General features: G+C 41.1%; 1 protein-coding gene across 4 annotated transcripts in view; it reads right to left on the bottom strand.

The window, feature by feature from the left end:
• STARD9 (StAR related lipid transfer domain containing 9) overlaps positions 1-19714 on the bottom strand; it is a 217018-nt gene that overhangs the window by 106377 nt on the left and 90927 nt on the right. For 2 of the 4 annotated variants that reach the window (XM_061611273.1, XM_061611277.1), the window contains 5 exons: positions 11936-12005; positions 6831-6903; positions 6260-6327; positions 5206-5303; positions 3535-3735 (listed from right to left, as the gene is read on the bottom strand). In XM_061611273.1, the coding sequence (XP_061467257.1) occupies positions 3535-3735; positions 5206-5303; positions 6260-6327; positions 6831-6903; positions 11936-12005 (510 nt within the window). Of the gene's footprint in view, positions 1-3534; positions 3736-5205; positions 5304-6259; positions 6328-6830; positions 6904-11935; positions 12006-19714 lie in introns of those variants that run through there. The other 2 variants (XM_061611274.1, XM_061611275.1) reach the window with 2 other exon arrangements.

Consider the following 19714-nt stretch of genomic DNA (forward strand, 5'->3'; position numbering starts at 1 on the left):
GGTGTTTCTAGTAGGGCAGGAGAGGGTGTACAAAGCGCAGGAAAGGGAGTATAAACAATACAGCACTCCTGCCTTTGCACAACTGGCCCTCCAAGCCAAACTCTCACTACACTATCTACAGTCTTGCCCAAGGCCAACTGATGAGTCCTGGGGTAAGCTGGGATTTGAAATCAAATCTTAAGATCTATTTTGCACTGAAACTAGAAAGCACTTTTGGGCCGCCCACTGATTATTGGCCATGTGTGAGTGTTGTTAATTCAGGACAAATCACAGCACATAAATCAAATGTACATTTTTGACAAAGTGAATATTGTTGAAAAGATGGGCCATGGTGGCTGGCTTTCCTTGGAGTAGATACTCACAACACAAGTCTCTTAAATTCCAAGCTCCATGGAAACAGACAAGCAGACAAGGAACCTACTAGCACAGGTTCATGGTAAAGAACAGCTTAATGGCAGCCCCCAATCTCAGGAAGGTTAGACACATGGTGACACATGCTTTAATTATGTTCTAGATTAGATTACTGCAATGTACCGTACAGGGGGCTGCCTATGAAGAGTTACCAGAACTTCATCTGATCCAGAATGTGGCAGCAAGGGGTTTTCGTGGGTGTTTGACTTTGGGAGGCCTTGATACTGATTTTACAATAGCTGCACTGGGCAAAATTGAATTTGCAGTTTGTTATACTTAAAGTGGCATGGACACAGGATATCTAAAGGACCATCTCCTCTCATATGAGCCTGCCTCTCATTAAGTTCAGCACTCTTTGTTGCTACTCATCAATTGCAGACACGTAACTGGCTGGGATAGAGAAGAAAGCCTTTTCTGTGGCAGCACCTAAATTATGGAATTCCTTAGGACGTCTCTTTGGTCACCTCTCTCCAGCCTAGCCAAGACACTATTATTCTGACAAGCATTTGGCCCCTTGTTTTAGGCCATTTTATATACTGCTCCTGTTTCTTGCTTTTATTGTATGACTAAGGACAGCCCTGCTGGATCAGACTAAAGGCCTATCTCAGCCATTCCCAACCAGCGTGCCTCCAGATGTTGTTGGACCACAATCCCCATCTTTCCTGAACATTGGCAATGCTGGCTGAGGCTGATGGGAGTTGTGGTCCAACAACATCTGGAGGCACACTGGTTGGGAAAGGCTGGCCTATCTAGTCTAGCATCCTGTCTCCACAGTGGTCAACCAGACACCTATGGGAAGCCCACAAACAGGACATGAGCGCAGTAACCTTCTCCCACTGCTGTTCCCCAGTTCTGAGAGGCATGGAGCCTCTGATCCTAAAGATAGTGGATGATAGTGGATTCCTGGATGAGACTGATTACCAAGATCCACTACAGTCTGGATTCAGACCTGGTTTTGAAGCTAAATCAGCCGTGGTCACCCTAACGGATGACCTTTATCAGGAGAGAGATGGGAGAGTGCAACCCTGTTATTGTGTTCGATCTCTCAGCAGCTTTTGACACCACTGACCATGGTATCTTCCCCTGGACCAACCCAGTGGGATGAGTATCAGGGGCCCTGTATTACAGTGATTCCGTTCTTACCTATAGGGCAGTGTTCAGACAGTAGCACTGGGTGAGTACTACTCATCCCCCTGGTACTTGTACTATGGAGTTCCGCAGGGTACTATCCTTTCCTCAGTGATACTTAACATTGTATCAGCCTTTTCCAACCTTTGGGTCACCAGATGTTGCTGGACTACAGTTCCTATAATTTCTGACCATTGTCCATGCTGGCTGGGGCTGATGGGAGTTGCAGTCCAGCAACATCTGGGGACCTAAAGGTTGGAAAAGGCTGATCTACATGAAGCCATTGGGAGCAGTCATTAGGGGTTTTGGAGCAAGGTGTCATCACTATGTTGATGACATACAGCTCTACTTTTCCATAACATTTGAACCAAGTGAGGCTGTGAAAGCTCTGAATCAGTGTCTGAACGCAGTGGTAAAGGGCCAATAAATGGTGCTTGAATCTTGGGAAGATGGAGATTCTTTGGGTGGGTGGTTCCCATATCTAGAAGAATGTTACCTGTTCTGGATGGGGCCACACTCCCACTGAAGGAGCAGGCATGCAGCTTGCGGTACCCTGGATACATGTCTATCATTAGAGGCTCAAGTGACTTCTGTGGCTAGTAGTGCCTTTCACTAGCTTCGTCTAGTTCACCAGCTACAGCCGTTCCTGGGCAACGTAGCCTGACCACTGGAGTCTATGCACTGGTAACCTCAAGGCTGAATTACTGCAATGCACTTTTTGTGGGGCTTCCCTTGTGCCTGGTTCATAAGATCCAGATGGTGCTGAATGCAGGGGCCAGACTGCTGATCAGGGCACATGGCTAACAAAATGTGACACCACTGTTAAAACATCTGCACTGGCTGCCCATCTACTACTGAGCCAGCTTCAAGATCCTTATACTAATTTACAAAGCCCTGACCAACTTAGTTCCAGGTTATTTTAGGGACTGCCTGAGCCCTTATATCCCAGCTCAATCACTGAGATAATCTGTAGGAGCATCACTGGTCATTCCCCAAGCTGGTGAGGCTCATTTGACAACAAGAAATCCAGCCTCTAGCATCATCAGCCCAGTCCTGTGGAATTACCTGCCAACAGAGATTCAGCAAGCACCTTCTGTTCTGACTTTTTAAAATGCTTGCTGAAAACCTCTATGTCACCAGGCTTATGCAGGCAAGGTATCTTTCTGCAATAGTTAGTTAATGATTTCTTATTTAAAATTTAAATTATATGGCTTTATCATGTATTTATGTTGTAAAACACTTTGTTATTTTTATGAATAGGAGTATATAAATATTTTATAAATAAATAACATTATAATTAGCTGCTATTAATAGACTTATCCTCGATGAATTTGTGTAATTCCTTTTTCAAGCTGTAGGGTTTTTTTTAAAAATGTTAGCTGCCTTGGGTATTTTGCCTACAATAGAAAGATGGTACATAAATCTGTTTAAATAAATAAATAATGGTGGGGCAACTTAGAGATAAAAAAGGTAGTTCTATATTCATATTATGGCTGAGAGTGATTGATCAGTGGGAGTTTCACACTGCTCCGTGCTGCACGTATCTTGAAAGAGGTTTGGCCTTGTGGGCGATACATGAGTTTCTTCCATAGGATAACAGTGTTTGTTATAGGGAACCTCCCATCTGCACCCAGACTTGTGCATATAATTCATAACTGAAGGTTTTGCATGTTTGCTGTGAAGCAGCAATAACTAAAAGTTTCATCTCTGAAAAAGAGCTCTTTCCACAGCAGCCAATTTTGCAAAACTAGCAAAACCCAAGATCCTATATTAAGTTAATATTGTATTAATCCAGGTCTACACTACACAGATTTTGCATTCTTGTTAGATGTATTAAGGAATAAGGAAACCTCCCTGTAACTCAAAGAATCACACTGTACCCTCCCATAAGATAAACACTTTTTATTTTGAAGTTAAGCATCAAACCTTCCAAAATTTCCATCGCAGTGTGATATTCTTCAGCAGAATGTTAGGAAAATAAGATCTTGAACCTACTTGCAATCATAATGGTCTTGGAATTGCCACCCAGACTATCCTTCAGAAGCCAAGTGAGGATGGAGTCACGGTATGGGATGTAAGCTTGACGTCTGTGGCTGCTGATACTACCTCCAGAGGGATTGTCTACGTGGCTGCTATCCACTTCACTGGCTATGCTGTTTATACTCTGGCAGCTGCTGAACATCTGAGAGTTTTGTGCTGAGAAAGGGGAAATCAACAATAAGGCTCTACCTTATATAATAAATCTGTGGTGGTGAATCTGTGGCCCTCCAGATGTGGTTGGACTACAACTCCCATCAGCACCAGTCAGCATGGCCTATAGCCAGAGATGATGGGAGCTGTAATCCAGCAACACCTGTAATCCCACCCCTGTATTAAATATACAGTCACCACTCAATAGTTGTGGGAGAACCACAGATCTTTACTAAATGTAGCATTCGTGTCACTGAGATACTGTATCTGCTCAAAACTAAAACCATGATGGTTTGCCATGAAAACCACATTCACACCATACATTTTGCCCACTATTATTCCACTTTATACAGCCACGGCTTCCCCCAAAGAATCTCAGGAAGTGTAGTTTGTGAAGGGTGCTGAGAGTTGTTAGGAGACCCCTATTCTCCTCATCGAGCTACAATTCCCAGAGTTCTCTGGTAAGAGGAATTGACTGAAACTCTGTGAGAATAGGGGTCTCCTAGCAGCACCGTTCACAAACTACATTTCTCAGGATTCTTTGGAGAAGCCATGACAGTTTAAAGTTCAATACATGTATGGTGTGAATGTGGCCTGAGTAAATACAATTTTCCAACAGATAATAGTGCCACCACTGCAAATAGGTTCTTGGGTGGAATATGAGTAGAGTAGATAATAATGTTAATAAATGACACAACTCCTTCACTCACTTTACTTTTCTTCATTTTTTTTTAAAAAAATGTGAAATAAATGCTCCCATATTGTATAGTTCCCATGCAAGGATAATCGTCTAGCAATATTTTTTTTAAAAAAATGGCATGAGGCATCTTCCTGTTTTCTAAGTTAGCCATTGCTATTCGGAGTCAGAAAATAGCTTACACTCAACTTCCTTGAGCAGCTTTGTACTTCACCGAAGCTCTCTGCCCTACAGAGGTTTTTCTTTTTAAAAAGGTTGAAAGTAGATTGGATGTCTCCCCACATAAAGGTTATCTCCATCCAGTTTATGAAGAAAAGAAACCACACTACTGCACTGTTTAAAAAGTTTGTTCTTGGCTACAACTGGTGGTTAGCGAGAAGAGAGCTTAACCACAAGCCTTGATTCGAACGACATACTAAGCCAAACCTTGGTTTAGGTCAGCACAATGCAGGAAAAAATAATCTGGGGAGGAGCAAAGTGGCTGGGAGCTCCTTTCCAGGAGCCCTCATGTTTGCATGCTCCCACTAGGTCTTAGTCTGGCTTACTGTGATATGCACATGAGGCCAAGGTTTCATTTATTATCCTAAGCAGAAGTTGTTTCCCTTGAAAACCACTGAAATAGTTTATGAATATTTAACTGATTTACTATGCTAAGCGAGAATACAAAGAAGCATCATGATTGTTTGTCTGGTAAATTTTATAGTAAAATTCAATATGGTGCTTTGTACTGCAGCTTTGTGTCCAGTTATTATTCAAATGAAGGGCAACATTATCTATACCTAATGTAGAGATGACAATGCCAAGAGTAACCAATGATTTGTTAATATTGGCACCTTCTATAATCCGATGTTTACAGTAACTAGGATCAGCTCTTTCACTGAAACACACAATGGAAACAAGGCGGTAAGTAACACGGCTCTGAGAAAGACAATAAATAAAAGCCAAGAGTATAAATTCAAACTTTAAACACAATGAAAGCCAAAAAAAAATCCCTACAAAACTGGGGAAAAAATAAAACAAGCAGTTTCTCACCACTATCAAAAACCAGTCGTAAAAACTTTTAAACTTTTCTAGAAAATGCTTCAGGTTAAACTATGGCAATAAGAAACAAGGAAGTGATTATTTAATTATGCACCTGCCATTTTAAACTCCTCTGAGAGCCTCACAAAAGGGATGCACAAGAGACAACTCTCAGGGTTCCTCCAGACTGTCACTGTTTTACGGGAGGGATGCAAGTGCATACCGGAACTTTAGGTTTGTATGATTAAAGTGGATTAAAGCACTCTGTTACCATATTGCCACAAATCTACTTTTAAGCAGAATCAGATTTTTTGTGGTTTGGAAAGCAATGGGGAACTGCATTAACGTGTGTAATAAACAAATGATTAATGGGAAGACGTGAACACCCTGCAAGCATATCAGGATTATTTCTATATTTATTTATCTATCTCCCGCCCTTCCTCCCAGAAGGAGTTCAGGGTGGCAAACAAAACACTAAAAATACTCTAAAACATCTTAAAAACAGACTTTAAAATATATTAAAAAAAATCTTTAAAAAAAAGATTTAAAAAGATCTTAAAAAGCAATACAGGATGAATATTCATTGTCATATAACTGCTCCGCAAACAAATCAGAACAAATGCTCAATAAAGACCTAACATAGTCTAACCTCCATGTACGCTTTGTGAAAGCAAATCAGGATGTGTGAACATGCCCTGGAGTTCTCTGCACTGTACAGGAGCCCCATGGGAAACAAGTCAATATGATAATTGTTCCCTAAAAAGTTTAAAAACAATTGCTTATAGAATGCTATCTCAGAAGGCAAAATATTACCTGCCTGCAAGGTCCACTAAGTTGATCTTGCTTGCAATTTCAGAGGGCAGATTGTTCTCTAATATAGCCTGAAGGGAAACAAATTCAAGTGTTAGTTATTCACACTAATTCAAACAAAATTAAGTTATTCTTATGTGTGTACAATTTTTGTTTTTCCTGCATCCTCCAAGAAATTCACAAAGCAGTTGAAGGTTTAGCATAAGAACTGCTACATGGGAAGTCCAAATAAGCCCTCCAGTTCATGTACATCAACTGACATGGATTTTACCACACCAGAACACCATCCAAGATGAGAACATATGCCATGATTTTCACAAAAGTGTGATACTTACTGAGGGTTTCAGTTAATTGTACTCTAATGCATGCTAGTCTAAGGACTAAAATGCTTGAAAGATTTCCATCTGTTAGGAAAATGCTGGAATCTACATAAACACTTTGAAGTCCAATTTAAAATGACTAGATTTATGAGCATGCAAGCCATTTTGATACAATGGCTTTATTGTTCAAATCAAAGCCAATACATTTTATCTTTATCAGTGTCAAAAATGCTGGAATGGAAAATGGGACTAACTTGAGTATACTGGATGGTGAAGATAGCATGGGATCTACTGCTGGCATCATGAATCTGCGTAGCTGCTGTAATTCTACATGCAAGAAAAAGCACAACGGTTAAAATTTCATTGTCTGTAAGGTCGTATAGAAAACAGATAACTAATATTAAAAAGCTAAAGAATCAAGATAACAACCCTGGTTTAAAGATTTAGATTGGGGGTGGGGACTATCCACTTCTGTCATCAGTTATTAATGTCTTTAGAGGAGGTGTGGAAAACCAGTGGCCTTCCAGATGCTGCTGGACTAAAACTCCCATCTGGGTGAAGCCAGTTGGGTCTGATGGGAATTGCACTCTGTCATCAGCTGGAGGGCCACAGGTTCCCCACCCCTGCTCTAAAGATCTACCCTTGCATCCGGAAGTGAAAGCACATTTCATGAAATGACTAGTTTGTGCATTGCGAATGGATGGTGGATCCAGATGGTGGATGTCCAACCTGTCCTGGATGGGGTTGCACTCCCCCTGAAGGAGCAGGTTTGTAGCTTGGGGGTTCTCCTAGAACCATCTCTGTCACTTGAGGCTCAGGTAGCCTCGGTGGCACGGACTGCCTTCTACCAACTTCGGTTGGTGGCCCAACTAACCTGGCTTCATGCTCTGGTAACCTCCAAATTAGATTACTGCAATGCACTCTACGTGGGGCTCCCTTTGAAGACGGTTCGGAAACTGCAGCTTGTGCAAAATGTAGCAGCCAGATTGGTAACAGGGACCAGATGGTCCGAACATATAAAACCGATTCTGGCCCACTTGCATTGGTTGCCTGTATGTTTCCGAGCTCAATTCAAGGTGCTGGTATTGACATATAAAGTCTTACACGGCTTGGGACCACAATACCTGATGGAACGCCTCTCACGATACGAACCCACCCGTACACCACGTCCAAGATCAAAGGTCCTCCACCGGGTGCCTACTCCAAGGGAAGCTCGGAGAATGGCAACAAGGGTGAGGGCCTTCTCAGTGGTGGCCCCCAAATTATGGAATGACTCTCGTGACAAGGTGCGCCTGGCGCGAACACTGTTGTCTTTTCGGCGCCAGGTCAAGACTTTCCTCTTCTCCCAGGCATTTTAGCATGTGTTTTAAATTGTTTTAAATTTTAAAATTGTGTTTTAAATTGTTTTTAAAATATGTGTTTTAAATTGTATATTTGTTTTAATGTTTTTGATTGCCGTAAATCGCCCAGAAAGCTTCAGCTATGGGGCGGCATACAAGTACAATCAATCAATCAATCAATCAATCAATAAAAAGGAGAACCAGGTAAAGTTATTCCCTGGTTGAAAGCTACAATTATGAAAAAATCACTCCCCCTTTCTCTCTCTCCCCCTGCCTGCTGTTAGGCATGGCAGCCAACTGTAGTTTCTCTGTTTCTCATTTTTTCAATCTGAAGTTCAGTTCTCCACATTTCCACCTAAATTTGCGATTAAAAGGGAAAAAAACTCATGAAAATTCATCACTGAATTTCTCCTAACATACACATTTTAATGCAATCTTGCCTAACATTTTTGCAAATCTCTTCACTAATATAACACATTTTGTATGTTATTTTCACTTATATATGCATTTTATGCACACTTTCCCCTGGTATATGGATTTGTGTATCGGTTTGTGTATTGTTGCTGGATATGCAAATTAGGTATCTTCATCTTTAAATATGAACCAAACCAGATTTTAAGGCAGTCTGACTCTCCAGCTCTGACCTAAAGGTTCAAGACCAGCCTGATTTGTTTTGAGATGCTTATGGAAACATTGCTTTGCCTTGGACAAAGTTCTTTTACATTCTAGTACATCTGGATTGTGCCCAATATATATACAAAGCTGAAATAATTATGTTTCAAGGAATATGATCTTAAAGTAATATTAAATAGGGGTGTATATCAAGTTCAAATGAACTTGAAATCAAAAACTGAAGTGGGCAGCTTTGCAGAAACTCGGGCTTCGCCTCATGTCAATCACAGTTTTCATATTATGTCTCAAAGCTAATAGAGCTGCTTCTGCAGCTTCGGGTCCATTTCAGAGATTTGGAGGCTGGAAACAGAATCCTACAGTCTCGCTGTCTGTTTATAAATGGTTACATTTCCCCTCCAAGGTCTTCATTAAATGAAAATGGAAGCCAGGGGGAAGGGAGAGGAAAGGAATATAGTTTTGTGACTGCTGCTAACAAATAAATAATTTTATCAGTGCTCTCCTTTTTAATTCCAATCACAGTGCTTTTGGGAGGAGCACAAAAGGAACTTATTAGTTGGTGTCAATTGAAAAGAAAACAAAAACAAGCCCTCAAACTTTTTCATCTGAAATTGTTTATGTTACTTACCTGGGGGAATTTCTATGGTGTATGCTATTTTCATAATAATTTCCAAAAGAACCCACTATTTTTGAGATGTGTGTGTGTGTGTGTGTGTGCATGTGCATGTGTGAATCACTTTTCCCCTAAACTTAAATATTCCCTTTGCACTAGACCCTTTGCATCTATCTGTCTGATATTTGGTGGCCTCATAAATAATAAATAAATAAATAAATTTAATTTATGTGTCGCCTATCTGGCCATTGGTGCAAGAAGGTGCAACTATGTCTGCAAATTTCATCCAATTTTGCCAATGAGTAAAAAGGATATAGCCGTTGTTGCTTTCATTTCCCCAGGTACGTCAATGGGGAAACACTTGGATTTTCTGAAGGAAGACTTTGAATAATGCCCAAAGAGGTCCATATTGAACCAGCTCATTCACCTTGTGTAGTAAATATCAAATTGCATATGGCTGTAGCTTAGGCACATAAAGTAGGGGGTGTGAGGTTATTTCAGCACTTAGTACAGTTCATAGATGTACCATGACAGGAAATATGGCTTGTGGTTAGGCTTGTGATTGGGCTGAAGTGAAAATGGAAAAAGGGAAACAAGCAGGACAAAGGAAAATGTCAGAGAACAGGGAAGTGAGAATTAGCATTCAACTGAGAAATTCCTCTGCACATGAACATGTTCTATATGGCACATACAAACACAGAAATAGGAACATCTAGGGACTTGTTGGAACATCTGACTCAGACAGAACATAATAAATAATAATAATAAATTTAATTTCTTCGTCGCCTATCTGGCCAATGGCCACTCTAGGCGACTTACAAAATTGTTAAAATACAATTGATAAAATACAGTAATACAATATAAAAACAACACATCTGCAGCAACAATATTAAAACTGGGCAGGAGGCATTTCAGTTATAACAATTAACCCTCCCCAGATACCCCGAAGGCCTGCTGAAAGAGCCAGGTCTTTAAGGCTTTCCGAAACACATTTAAAGAAGAGGCGTGCCGGAGATCTTGTGGGAGGGAGTTCCAAAGAGTGGGGGCCGCCACTGAGAATGCCCTCTCTCTTGTACCCGCCAATCTGGCTGTTTTTGTTGGTGGGATTGAGAGAAGGCCCTGTGTGGCCGATCTTGTCGGGTGGCATAATTGGTGGCGTTGAAGGCGCTCCGTAAGATAAACTGGGCCGGAACCGTGTAGGGATTTAAAGGTCGATACCAACACCTTGAATTGGGCTCGGAAAACAACTGGTAGCCAGTGTAGGTCGAACAACACACATGCAAAACACCTGGGGTGCAAAAAGTCATAAGGGAAAAGTTAAGAGAACCAACTGGATATTCAAATGTCTATCATTAGAATCATAGAATCATAGAGTTGGAAGGGGCCTTGTAGGCCATCGAGTCCAACCCCCTGCTCACAGCAGGAAATCCACAGCTAGAGCATCTCCCGCAGATAGCTGTCCAGCCTCTGCTTGAAGACATCCAGCGAAGGGGATCCCACCACCTCCCTAGGCAGTCGGTTCCATTGCCGAACTGCCCTTACTGTCAAGAAGTTCCTTCTAATGTCCAATCTGAATCTACGCTCCTGCAACTTAAAACCATTAGACCTAGTCCTACCCTCATTACCTTTAATGGAACCCTAATGCTTTAAGAATTAAGTAAAAAGAGATGCAAAGCTAACCAAGTGTGATTCTCCTGGACTCAGACCCCTGACGTTGTGGACTATGTGCTGAAGAGAACTGGATCCCAGGTTTACAGGCCACCTGTTACTAGTAGAACACTGCTACTTTGGAAAGGTTTTCTCTTCTCTCAGGCATTTTAGCATGCGTTTTAATTGGTTTTTAAATGTGTTTTTAAATTTGTATATTTGTTTTTATGTTTTAATAGTTGTAAACCGCCCAGAGAGCTTCGGCTATGGGGCGATATACAAATGTAATAAATAAAATAGATAAATAAAATAAACTTTCTCCAGGATTATTTGTTTTTTGTGCTTTCACAGTGGTCACTGATTATCTGGAAATGTCTTGACATTTGCATGTTCTTTTTGGTTTCCACTGATTGAGTATATAAAACTGGACTCTGGCATTATATTCAACAGAAACTCACTGATCATGATAAGCTACATTACAGAGTAAATTGAATTGCAGCCCTGGGCTCCTACTATGGAGGAAGGGCGGGATATACATTTAATAAATTAATAAAATTAAGAAATAGAACATAAAGTTATTTAAATCCATTTGTTTCCATGGGTCTACTCTGTGTATGACTAAGATTGGATATCATTCAATGTTTTCTAATTATGTTATTTATGAAATGAAAAATAAATAACATAATGTAGAATGCTCCCAAAATATAGTGAACTATATGGCCAAGTGATCAAAACACATCTTGCAGAGTCTACAGTGAACAATTAGTTTAAAACAAACATCAGCCTAAAACTGAATTGTCCTCAGAAACTGTTTTATTATAACCGAGGCTGCAATCCAATACACACTTACCTGGGAGTTACTCCCATTGAACCCAATGGAACTTACTTCTGAGTAGAAATGTAATGGACTGCAGCCTAAATCAGGAAGTGTTGTTTCAGTACTATCAAGGATAGATAGCACTGAAAGCATCAATACACCCTGGTCATCTTGAGAATAACTAAGATATCAATGTCCTTGCAAGTATTAACTATTCTTATCTTATGTAAGATGGAACACAGCACACCTAGAAAAATCAACATAAATAAAGAGGTAGCATATCTTGGAAGTTTCTTTTTTTGAAAAAAATACCTGTTTGCTATTCCTTCTTCTAGAAGTCCAACTACTTGTTTGTAGTCTGTAACCACATGTTGAGACAGTCCTAGCAGAGATTTTAAAAACAAAAGGACCTATAGTTAATAAGCTTTCCTTCCTACTTTTTAGACCTAATATAGTCAGGAGGAGCCGAATAACTCCATGCAAAAGTGGAAAGGACTTCTGCATGTGTACTGGTGGGAGGAAAGAGAATACTGGTAAATCTACTCCAGAGAGTCTCCACTAGGAGCAGCTTTTCATGGAGCACAAGAGGCTGCATTTCCTAGGAAGAAAGGCCAGAAAAGCTCCAAGGCATACGTGTTGCTGCATGTACAGTCCTTGGTATCCTGAACTGTGGTTGATTGTGCAGGAAGAAAAAAAATCAAAGTAACTGATTTGACAATAATGTAATGCAAACAGCTTTTCTAAGACTGTTATCACTACTGTGTTAACTATAAATAAATGAAATCAAATAAATGAAATCAAATTGATAAATGACATCAAAACAAATTAGTACAAGAGAAAACAAGAAAACAATTATTTAACTAAAAAGTTTTCTGTGAACTTGAAAAAGAGAAAATGACAAGACAAAGAATAAAGGATACTTCATTGCAGAATGCAGAAATAGTCTCTGCAGCCCCACTGGAGAGCAGTATATTGTAGAGATACAGCTCCTTCAATATGATTAATATAAAATTATCATCATAGGAATAATGAGTGCTGTATTGGTAGTGACTCACTGCTTTATATTTACAGCTCTGTATGAGCAAGCTGCTACTAAAATATGTTGCAGCAGAAACAAAAAATGCATAAATACAGGTCTCTTGTGGTTCTATAATACCTGTCTGCTGCAGCACCTGAAATAGGATTCAGAGAGTTCACCTGCTGGAAGATCTCTTTAGCGCCCAGAGGTCACGTGGAACTCAAAGATTTCACATAGCTACTGCAGTAAAGTTTGCAGAGAAATTGTACAGCCACAAGAGCGGCTGTACACTATACTCAACATGGATTTTTCACATTCCGCGATGTTAAATTGAAAATACTCCCCCATGCCATACTGCTGCTTCCCATAAGCTCATTTCAAAACAAAACCTTACAAAACGTATAGTCCTGAACTCAGAAACACTTGCTTAACAACCCTCTAAATTTTCATAGTGACACACAAAACAGTCAAGAGAGAATCAAGAGTTCAAAGTGTAAAAAGGGGGGGGACGACAGACCCCTGTTGGACTCTTTTCTGTCAGTGTTCTCATAATATTTTGAAATTAATTAAAAATCAGCCATGTTCACAGAGTACCTGTAATCCTATTACAGACCTTGCCCCATACTCTGACCTTCATCTTCTGCAGTCTAAAAGGTTAAAAAATGCCTGGCCAATTTTTAATTAATTTAAGAAATTTAGCATTGGAGTCAATTATAAGTCCACGCATGCTCAGCAAGAACCAACTGTCAGTGTTCTAAAAGCCAGACTCAGCTGCTTCGCTAGGCTAATCAGGGGGCCACACCCACACCAAGCTTTTATTTCACTTTAGACAGTCATGACTTCCCTCAAAGAATTCTGGGAAGTGTAGTTTGTGAAGGTTGCTGAGAATTGTTAGGACAGTCTTATTCCCCTAAAAGAGCTCCAGTGGCCACAGTGGTTTAACAGTCAGCCCCTCTTCTGGGGATTGTAGCTCTGTGATGGGAATAAGGCCTCTCCTAGCAACTCTCAGCACCCTTCACTAACTACACTTCCCAGGATTATCTGGGAGAAGCCATGACTGTCTAAAGTGAAATGAGAGTCTGGTGTGGATGTGGCCAGGGACAGCTTTGGTTTAAATTTGGGTGGGAGGCTACATGTGCCTGCTGTAGAATAAAAAGATGGGGGAAACCCTCAAAAACAATGATACTGTTCACAATGTGTTCCTTTTGGAAAGGAAAGGAGCTTTCTTCCTGCCCTCCTATCCCTTCCCTTCCTTCGCCCCCTCCCCCCCTCTTTCAAATCCCCCCCGTACCTATCCCTTTCTTCAAGGTTAGTTTTACCTATTCTAAGCATGATCGCATGGGAGCAAATCCCACTGAACTCAATGAGCATGCAAATGACCAGAGCAGTCTTTCCCCTCCGCTATATCAACTGTCTTAATATAGTTGCTTCCTTCCTGCTAAAATACGATCAGCACAGCACATGTCTCGTTTCTGTTATTTGGACTGACTGCAGGTGTTGCCACCACTCACCATTTGCTCAGAGACATGTGCCACCAAATTCTTCCAAGCTACACAGGAAGTGGATTGGACTGTGAAAGACCAACCCAAATTGTGTTTGCATTTTGACAAATTTGTAGGACGGTACAATATCTCAGAGAGGAGGTCAGGTCTCCTGCTCGCCTGGTGCATTCACTATAGCTGCCTGTGATGTTCCTATATTAATGTATATATGGTAAGTGTTGTTGTTTTAGAAGATACATGGTAAGTGGAGTGAAAGAGGGGGAGTGAATGGGCAGTAGAATGCTAGATGATTGGCTGAGTGTTTAAAATGGCTGAATGTATAAAAGGAAGAGTGAGAGTGGAATAGGGGGAGAAGAGAAAGAGTGGATTGCTTGGTGGGGTTTAGAGAGTTGTTTACCAGGAGGGAGGTGGAGTTCAGATTAGTATTGAGTAAAACCATATGCTTATGCGCCTTAAGAAGAAATCTTGTTAATCTTGTTAGCTTTGTTATCTTTAATAAATACTTAATTTGGTTTACCAAAGGCCTGATCCTTGGCTGGGGTTTCACAGACCAGAAGGGAGGGTAAGGTAATGACCAAGGCTGAAGGGGAACTGTAACAAATGGTGGCAGCGGTGAAGAGAATAACAATACCAGTATTCAGAGTCTCTGGGAATACTAGTATTGGGACGTTACTGGTGGTTGCCTAGCAGGGGGATCTGTTGAGATCTGTGCTAGAGCGGGGAGAGAAACCATAAGAGAGAGCGGTCCGGACTGGTGGAGTCCCTGGTGGTGCCTAGAGACAGGCAGTAACCACGAGCAGGTAGGAACCTGACAGGGAGAGCCAGGGAAGGACGCATCACACTGCCCAATTTCCCTGCTTTTAAAAGTTTGACAGAAATATCTGTTGGCTATAGGTATATTCTTAAACTGCAAAGTTTTTTTTTTTGCCTATTAGAGAATTGTAACTGTGATGAATGACTCAGTATCTTTGTTCTGTCAATAATTTTTTCTTTGTACATAATCTTAAAGGAGAAATATAAAGTTATTCACATTTTTAGTTCTGTTACTATTTAAAAGCCAACTACCTGCTGACCATTTCTTTGGATTTATTCGGCTACAAAGAAAGGCTGAAGGATCTGAGCTTTATTCTAAGCTTATAGAGCCTCAAATGCTTCAGCCTTTTTTTGTAGCCCTAATAAATCTGAAGCAATAGTCAAATGGTAGCAGGTTATTAAACAGTAACAGAAGTGGAGTAAAACCACTCTATAAGCCCCTGGCTTAGGAAGGTTTTCTTCTGGCCCCTTTACATTGCAATTTTGCAGTCCTATATTGTTTTGGTTGATTTTTTATTTATGGCAATTTATTGTAATGCACTGTATCTTTTGTTGTTTTAATATGCCTTTGGAGCAAAAACAGTATGGGTTGTGGGCAACAGTCCTGCTCAGCTGACAGTAAGGCTTCCATTAGCAAAACAGAGAGGTCCCTCCTGTAGCCTGTCACCACCCCTAAATCTGCTCCGGAGGGTCAGAGGACCTTCCGCAGCAGATTTAGGGGGGCAGTTGCCTGAAGGAGGAGGGATTGCTGCAAACTGCTGCCCTCCCCATTACACTGACAGAATCCTTACTATCAGCTGAGCAACACTGTTTGATAAACAGTAATAAACCATAATAAAATTGTTGCCTTTGTGCCCTGCTTGTGGGCTTCATCGAAGCATCTGGATGGCCACTAGGGATGGACAAGAAATCAATTTTCATTCTCCAAGTTTCTCATTTTTCGAATCTTAAATTCAGGTCTCCACATTTCTGCAACAATTTGCAACTTAAAATATATCCTAATGAAGACCAACATGCACATTTTTTGCAAGCAATTTCCCCTAATAATACATTGTACATACTATTTTCACCAATATATCTATTTTTATACCAGCTTAACCCTAGCATCTGCATTTTTGTACATATTACTTGACTAGAGAACTGCATTATAAAATGTGAAGTGTAAATTTCGAAGGATGGCCTTATTTCGGCTTGTGTATTATTTTGGAAAGTGCAAATTCAGTAGATTCACTTTTAAATGAGAACAGAATCAAATTTCTCCCCCATCGTTACTGGCCACTGTTAGAAACAGGATGGTGAACCAGATGAATCTTTGTTCTGGTCCACCTTATGGAATCTGTAATCCACATTTTACTCTTAAAGGTCACACAAAATTAAGTATGCCAAGCTGGTAGAGATGAAATAACACGAAAAGCACAATTTTGGCTGTTTTAGAAAAGAATGGTCATTTTTAAATATCACAGAAAGATCTGAAAGTCTTTCTAGGCTAATAATACGTCTTGTATTGCATCATTTCCTGATGTTAAAAGATGCTGGTTCCTTAACAGCTGAACCATCTGGATGGGAAAATTTTGAAACCATTCCAATAAGAAGCACTGAAAGCCTTTCAGCATTTAAAATGTAGGATCTCAAAAACATTTGCAGTGAAGAATGATAGTATAGAAGCTATCCAAAATGTTTAGTGCTGTTTCTTTTTTAAAAAAATGAGATTTTGCATCTGGGAAACGCACTGCTTATAAACAGAGAGAATCAAAATGCAATTGAAATAAGTATGGACACCTTGTTCATATTTAAGGTCAGTACAAATGCAAGAAGCATAAGACCAAAACTTGCATATTTTAATTGTACCCAAGACCAGAACTTGGCATTTCTGAGGATGTGCGGCTGCTGTTCAAACTCTTCTCTCTCTCTCTCCCCCCACAGTACTTCTCATGCCTCCCTCGCATTTCTCCCCCATACCATCTATTAAAACAAAATATTTTAATGTGTGACAGATGTCGTCTTGTTGCAAGTTGCCTTACTCTTTAGTAGCAACCAATGAAGCAGAGTAGGGCAGGGAACCTAGGAATTCAATGATGTCACATCCCACATTTTACTTTACTAGACCTCGTGACGGACAGGGGATAACAAAAAATGCTGCTTTCAGTGGCATGCATTAATCCTCATACAAGCAAATGAACCTGAACATTGCATAACAGACTGCAATTTTGACTATTTCAAATATATATGAGAATGCAGTTTGTAATTGAAACAAACTGGGTGGTACACAACTCTCCTGCAAACTCCAGACTTTTTTGGTGGTGGTGGTTATGGTTATTATTATCATCATCTGTCGCTTACTACAAAAAATACTGCCTCAAAACAATTATAATTTTTTAAAAAGCATCCAATAACAAAATTTAATACACTAGAAGTGTTCATCCTACAATAACATAAAAAGGGCACATCCTACCCCACTGAGCTAAAAGATTAACACTTTCCCCCCCTATCTATAAGCTATTTCCTGACTGGACTTTAAAAAGCACAATGCATGCAAAAATAGAAAGCTTACATTTTGCCCTATGTTCCAGAAATTAAACCACACATATTATTTATATCACCAAGGTATAATGAAGAAACATGAATCAATGTCCAAATTCATTCTAAATACTCAGAAGTGGCTCCCCTGATGGGGTGTGTTGCTAGCTTCCTGGCAGGTGTGTTGCTGTCGCTTACTGGGAGGGGTAAGGGCGAGGCAGTGGGGATGTTGGCATGGTGCAGACACACCAGAGGGAGCACCAGATTGGTTCTGGGGAATTCTCGCACTTCAGCAACCTACCTGCTGCCTCGCCCCTACCCTTCTCCCTCCCAGTAAGCTGTAGCAACACACCTGTCTTAGTCTGCCTGGTAGACAGACTAAGATGGTCCACCCCCGGAAACTAATGGAATCCAATTGAGTCCTGAATGCTCAGGGGGTGTGTGGTCCAGTAGATAGAGCAGGTGACCCTACTGAAACCCTTGTCACACTGTGGAACAAGATCTATCGGGCTCTTGACATGGTTGCCCCTGAGCAACTTCTCTGGCATTATGGAGTGCAGTTTGCACCTTGATATTCCACTGAACAAGGGTAATGAAACAGACTGGTCAAGGGCTAGAATGCAAGCGGCAAAAGACGTGCTATGAGGCTGACCAGGCATAACTGTGCCAATGTGTGGCAGTAAAGGCGTTGAAGAAGGCCCACTTCTCTGCCTTCACTGTATCCTCAAGTAGCCATCCAGTCGAGCTTTTTTGTATTGTCAGGGGTCTGTTAACATCTGTTCTAGGAAATGGAGTTTTAGATCCTTTGTAAGCCCACTGTGAATTGTTTTCAAGGCACTTTGAGAGTAAAGTTCCTCCTCCATAGTAATCTTGATGCCCCATCCACAAGGTGCCCAGTGCAACATCTGCTATAATTTCTTGGGATCAGTTTCAGTTATGTGGTCTGATGACGTGGAAAAGGTGCTTGCGACAATGTGGCCAGCAATATGTCCTCTCAACAGTTGCCCTTCTTGGCTTATTAAAGCTTGCTACAGGAATATGACCGAATGGATCCAGAGTGTGGTCAACACATCTTTGCAGGAGGTGGTCCCAGCCACCCTGAAAAAGGTGGTGATCTGATCACTCCTGAAAAAGCCCACCCTGAACCCACTGGTTAGTGACAACTACCACCCAGTTGCAAATACTCCCTTTTTAGGGAAAGTGGTAGAGAGAGTTGCGGCACAGCAACTGCAAGTACTCTTGGATGAAACAAATAACCTTGACCCATTCCAATCTGGGTTCAGGCCTGGTTATGGGACTGAATTGGCCTTAGTCTCTCTGGTGGATGACCTTTATCAGGAAAAGGACAGGGGGAGTGATCTCTCAGAAGCTTTTGATACCATTAAATGTAAATGTAAATGTAAATTTAATTTTTAGGTCGCCTATCTGGTTGAAGCCACTCTAGGCGACGTACATATTAAATTTCAATAAAATACAATAAAATACAATAATTACAATAAAATACAATATAATCAGCAGTAACAAAAATAACAACATATGCAGTACACAACAACGGGCATTCAGTATGTAATTAGCCCATCCCGGCAGTCCCAAAGGCCTGTCCAAACAGCCACGTTTTTAAGGCTCAGCGGAAGGTATCCAGGGAAGGGGCATGCCGAAGATCGAACGGGAGGGAATTCCAGAGAGTGGGGGCCGCCACAGAAAAAGCCCTCTCTCTAGCCCCAACCAACCTAGCTGCTTTTGTTGGTGGGATTGAGAGAAGGCCCTGCGTGGCTGATCTTGTCTGGCGGCATAATTAGTGATGCTGGAGGTGCTCCTTCAGATAAACTGGGCCGAAACCGTATAGGGATTTAAAGGTCAACACCAACACCTTGAATTGGGCCCAGAAAACTACTGGAAGCCAGTGTAGATTGAATAATACTGGCGTAATATGATCACGGCGATGACTGTTTGTAAGTAAACGAGCCGCCACATTCTGTACCAGTTGAAGTTTCCGGACCGTTTTCAAGGGTAACCCCACGTAGAGCGCATTGCAGTAGTCTAATCGAGAGGTGACCAGGGCATGTACTACCAGTGGGAGCTGATGAACAGGGAGGTAGGGTTGCAGCCTACGTATGAGGTGTAATTGGTACCAGGCTGCCCAGTTCACTGCCGAAATCTGAGCCTCCATGGACAGCCTGGAATAACCATGGTATCCTTCTGAGCCCATTTGGGGAGATGGGTAACAGAGGCACTGTTTTG

This window comes from Rhineura floridana, chromosome 2, assembly GCF_030035675.1.
Source record: "Rhineura floridana isolate rRhiFlo1 chromosome 2, rRhiFlo1.hap2, whole genome shotgun sequence".
NCBI lineage: Eukaryota > Metazoa > Chordata > Lepidosauria > Squamata > Rhineuridae > Rhineura > Rhineura floridana.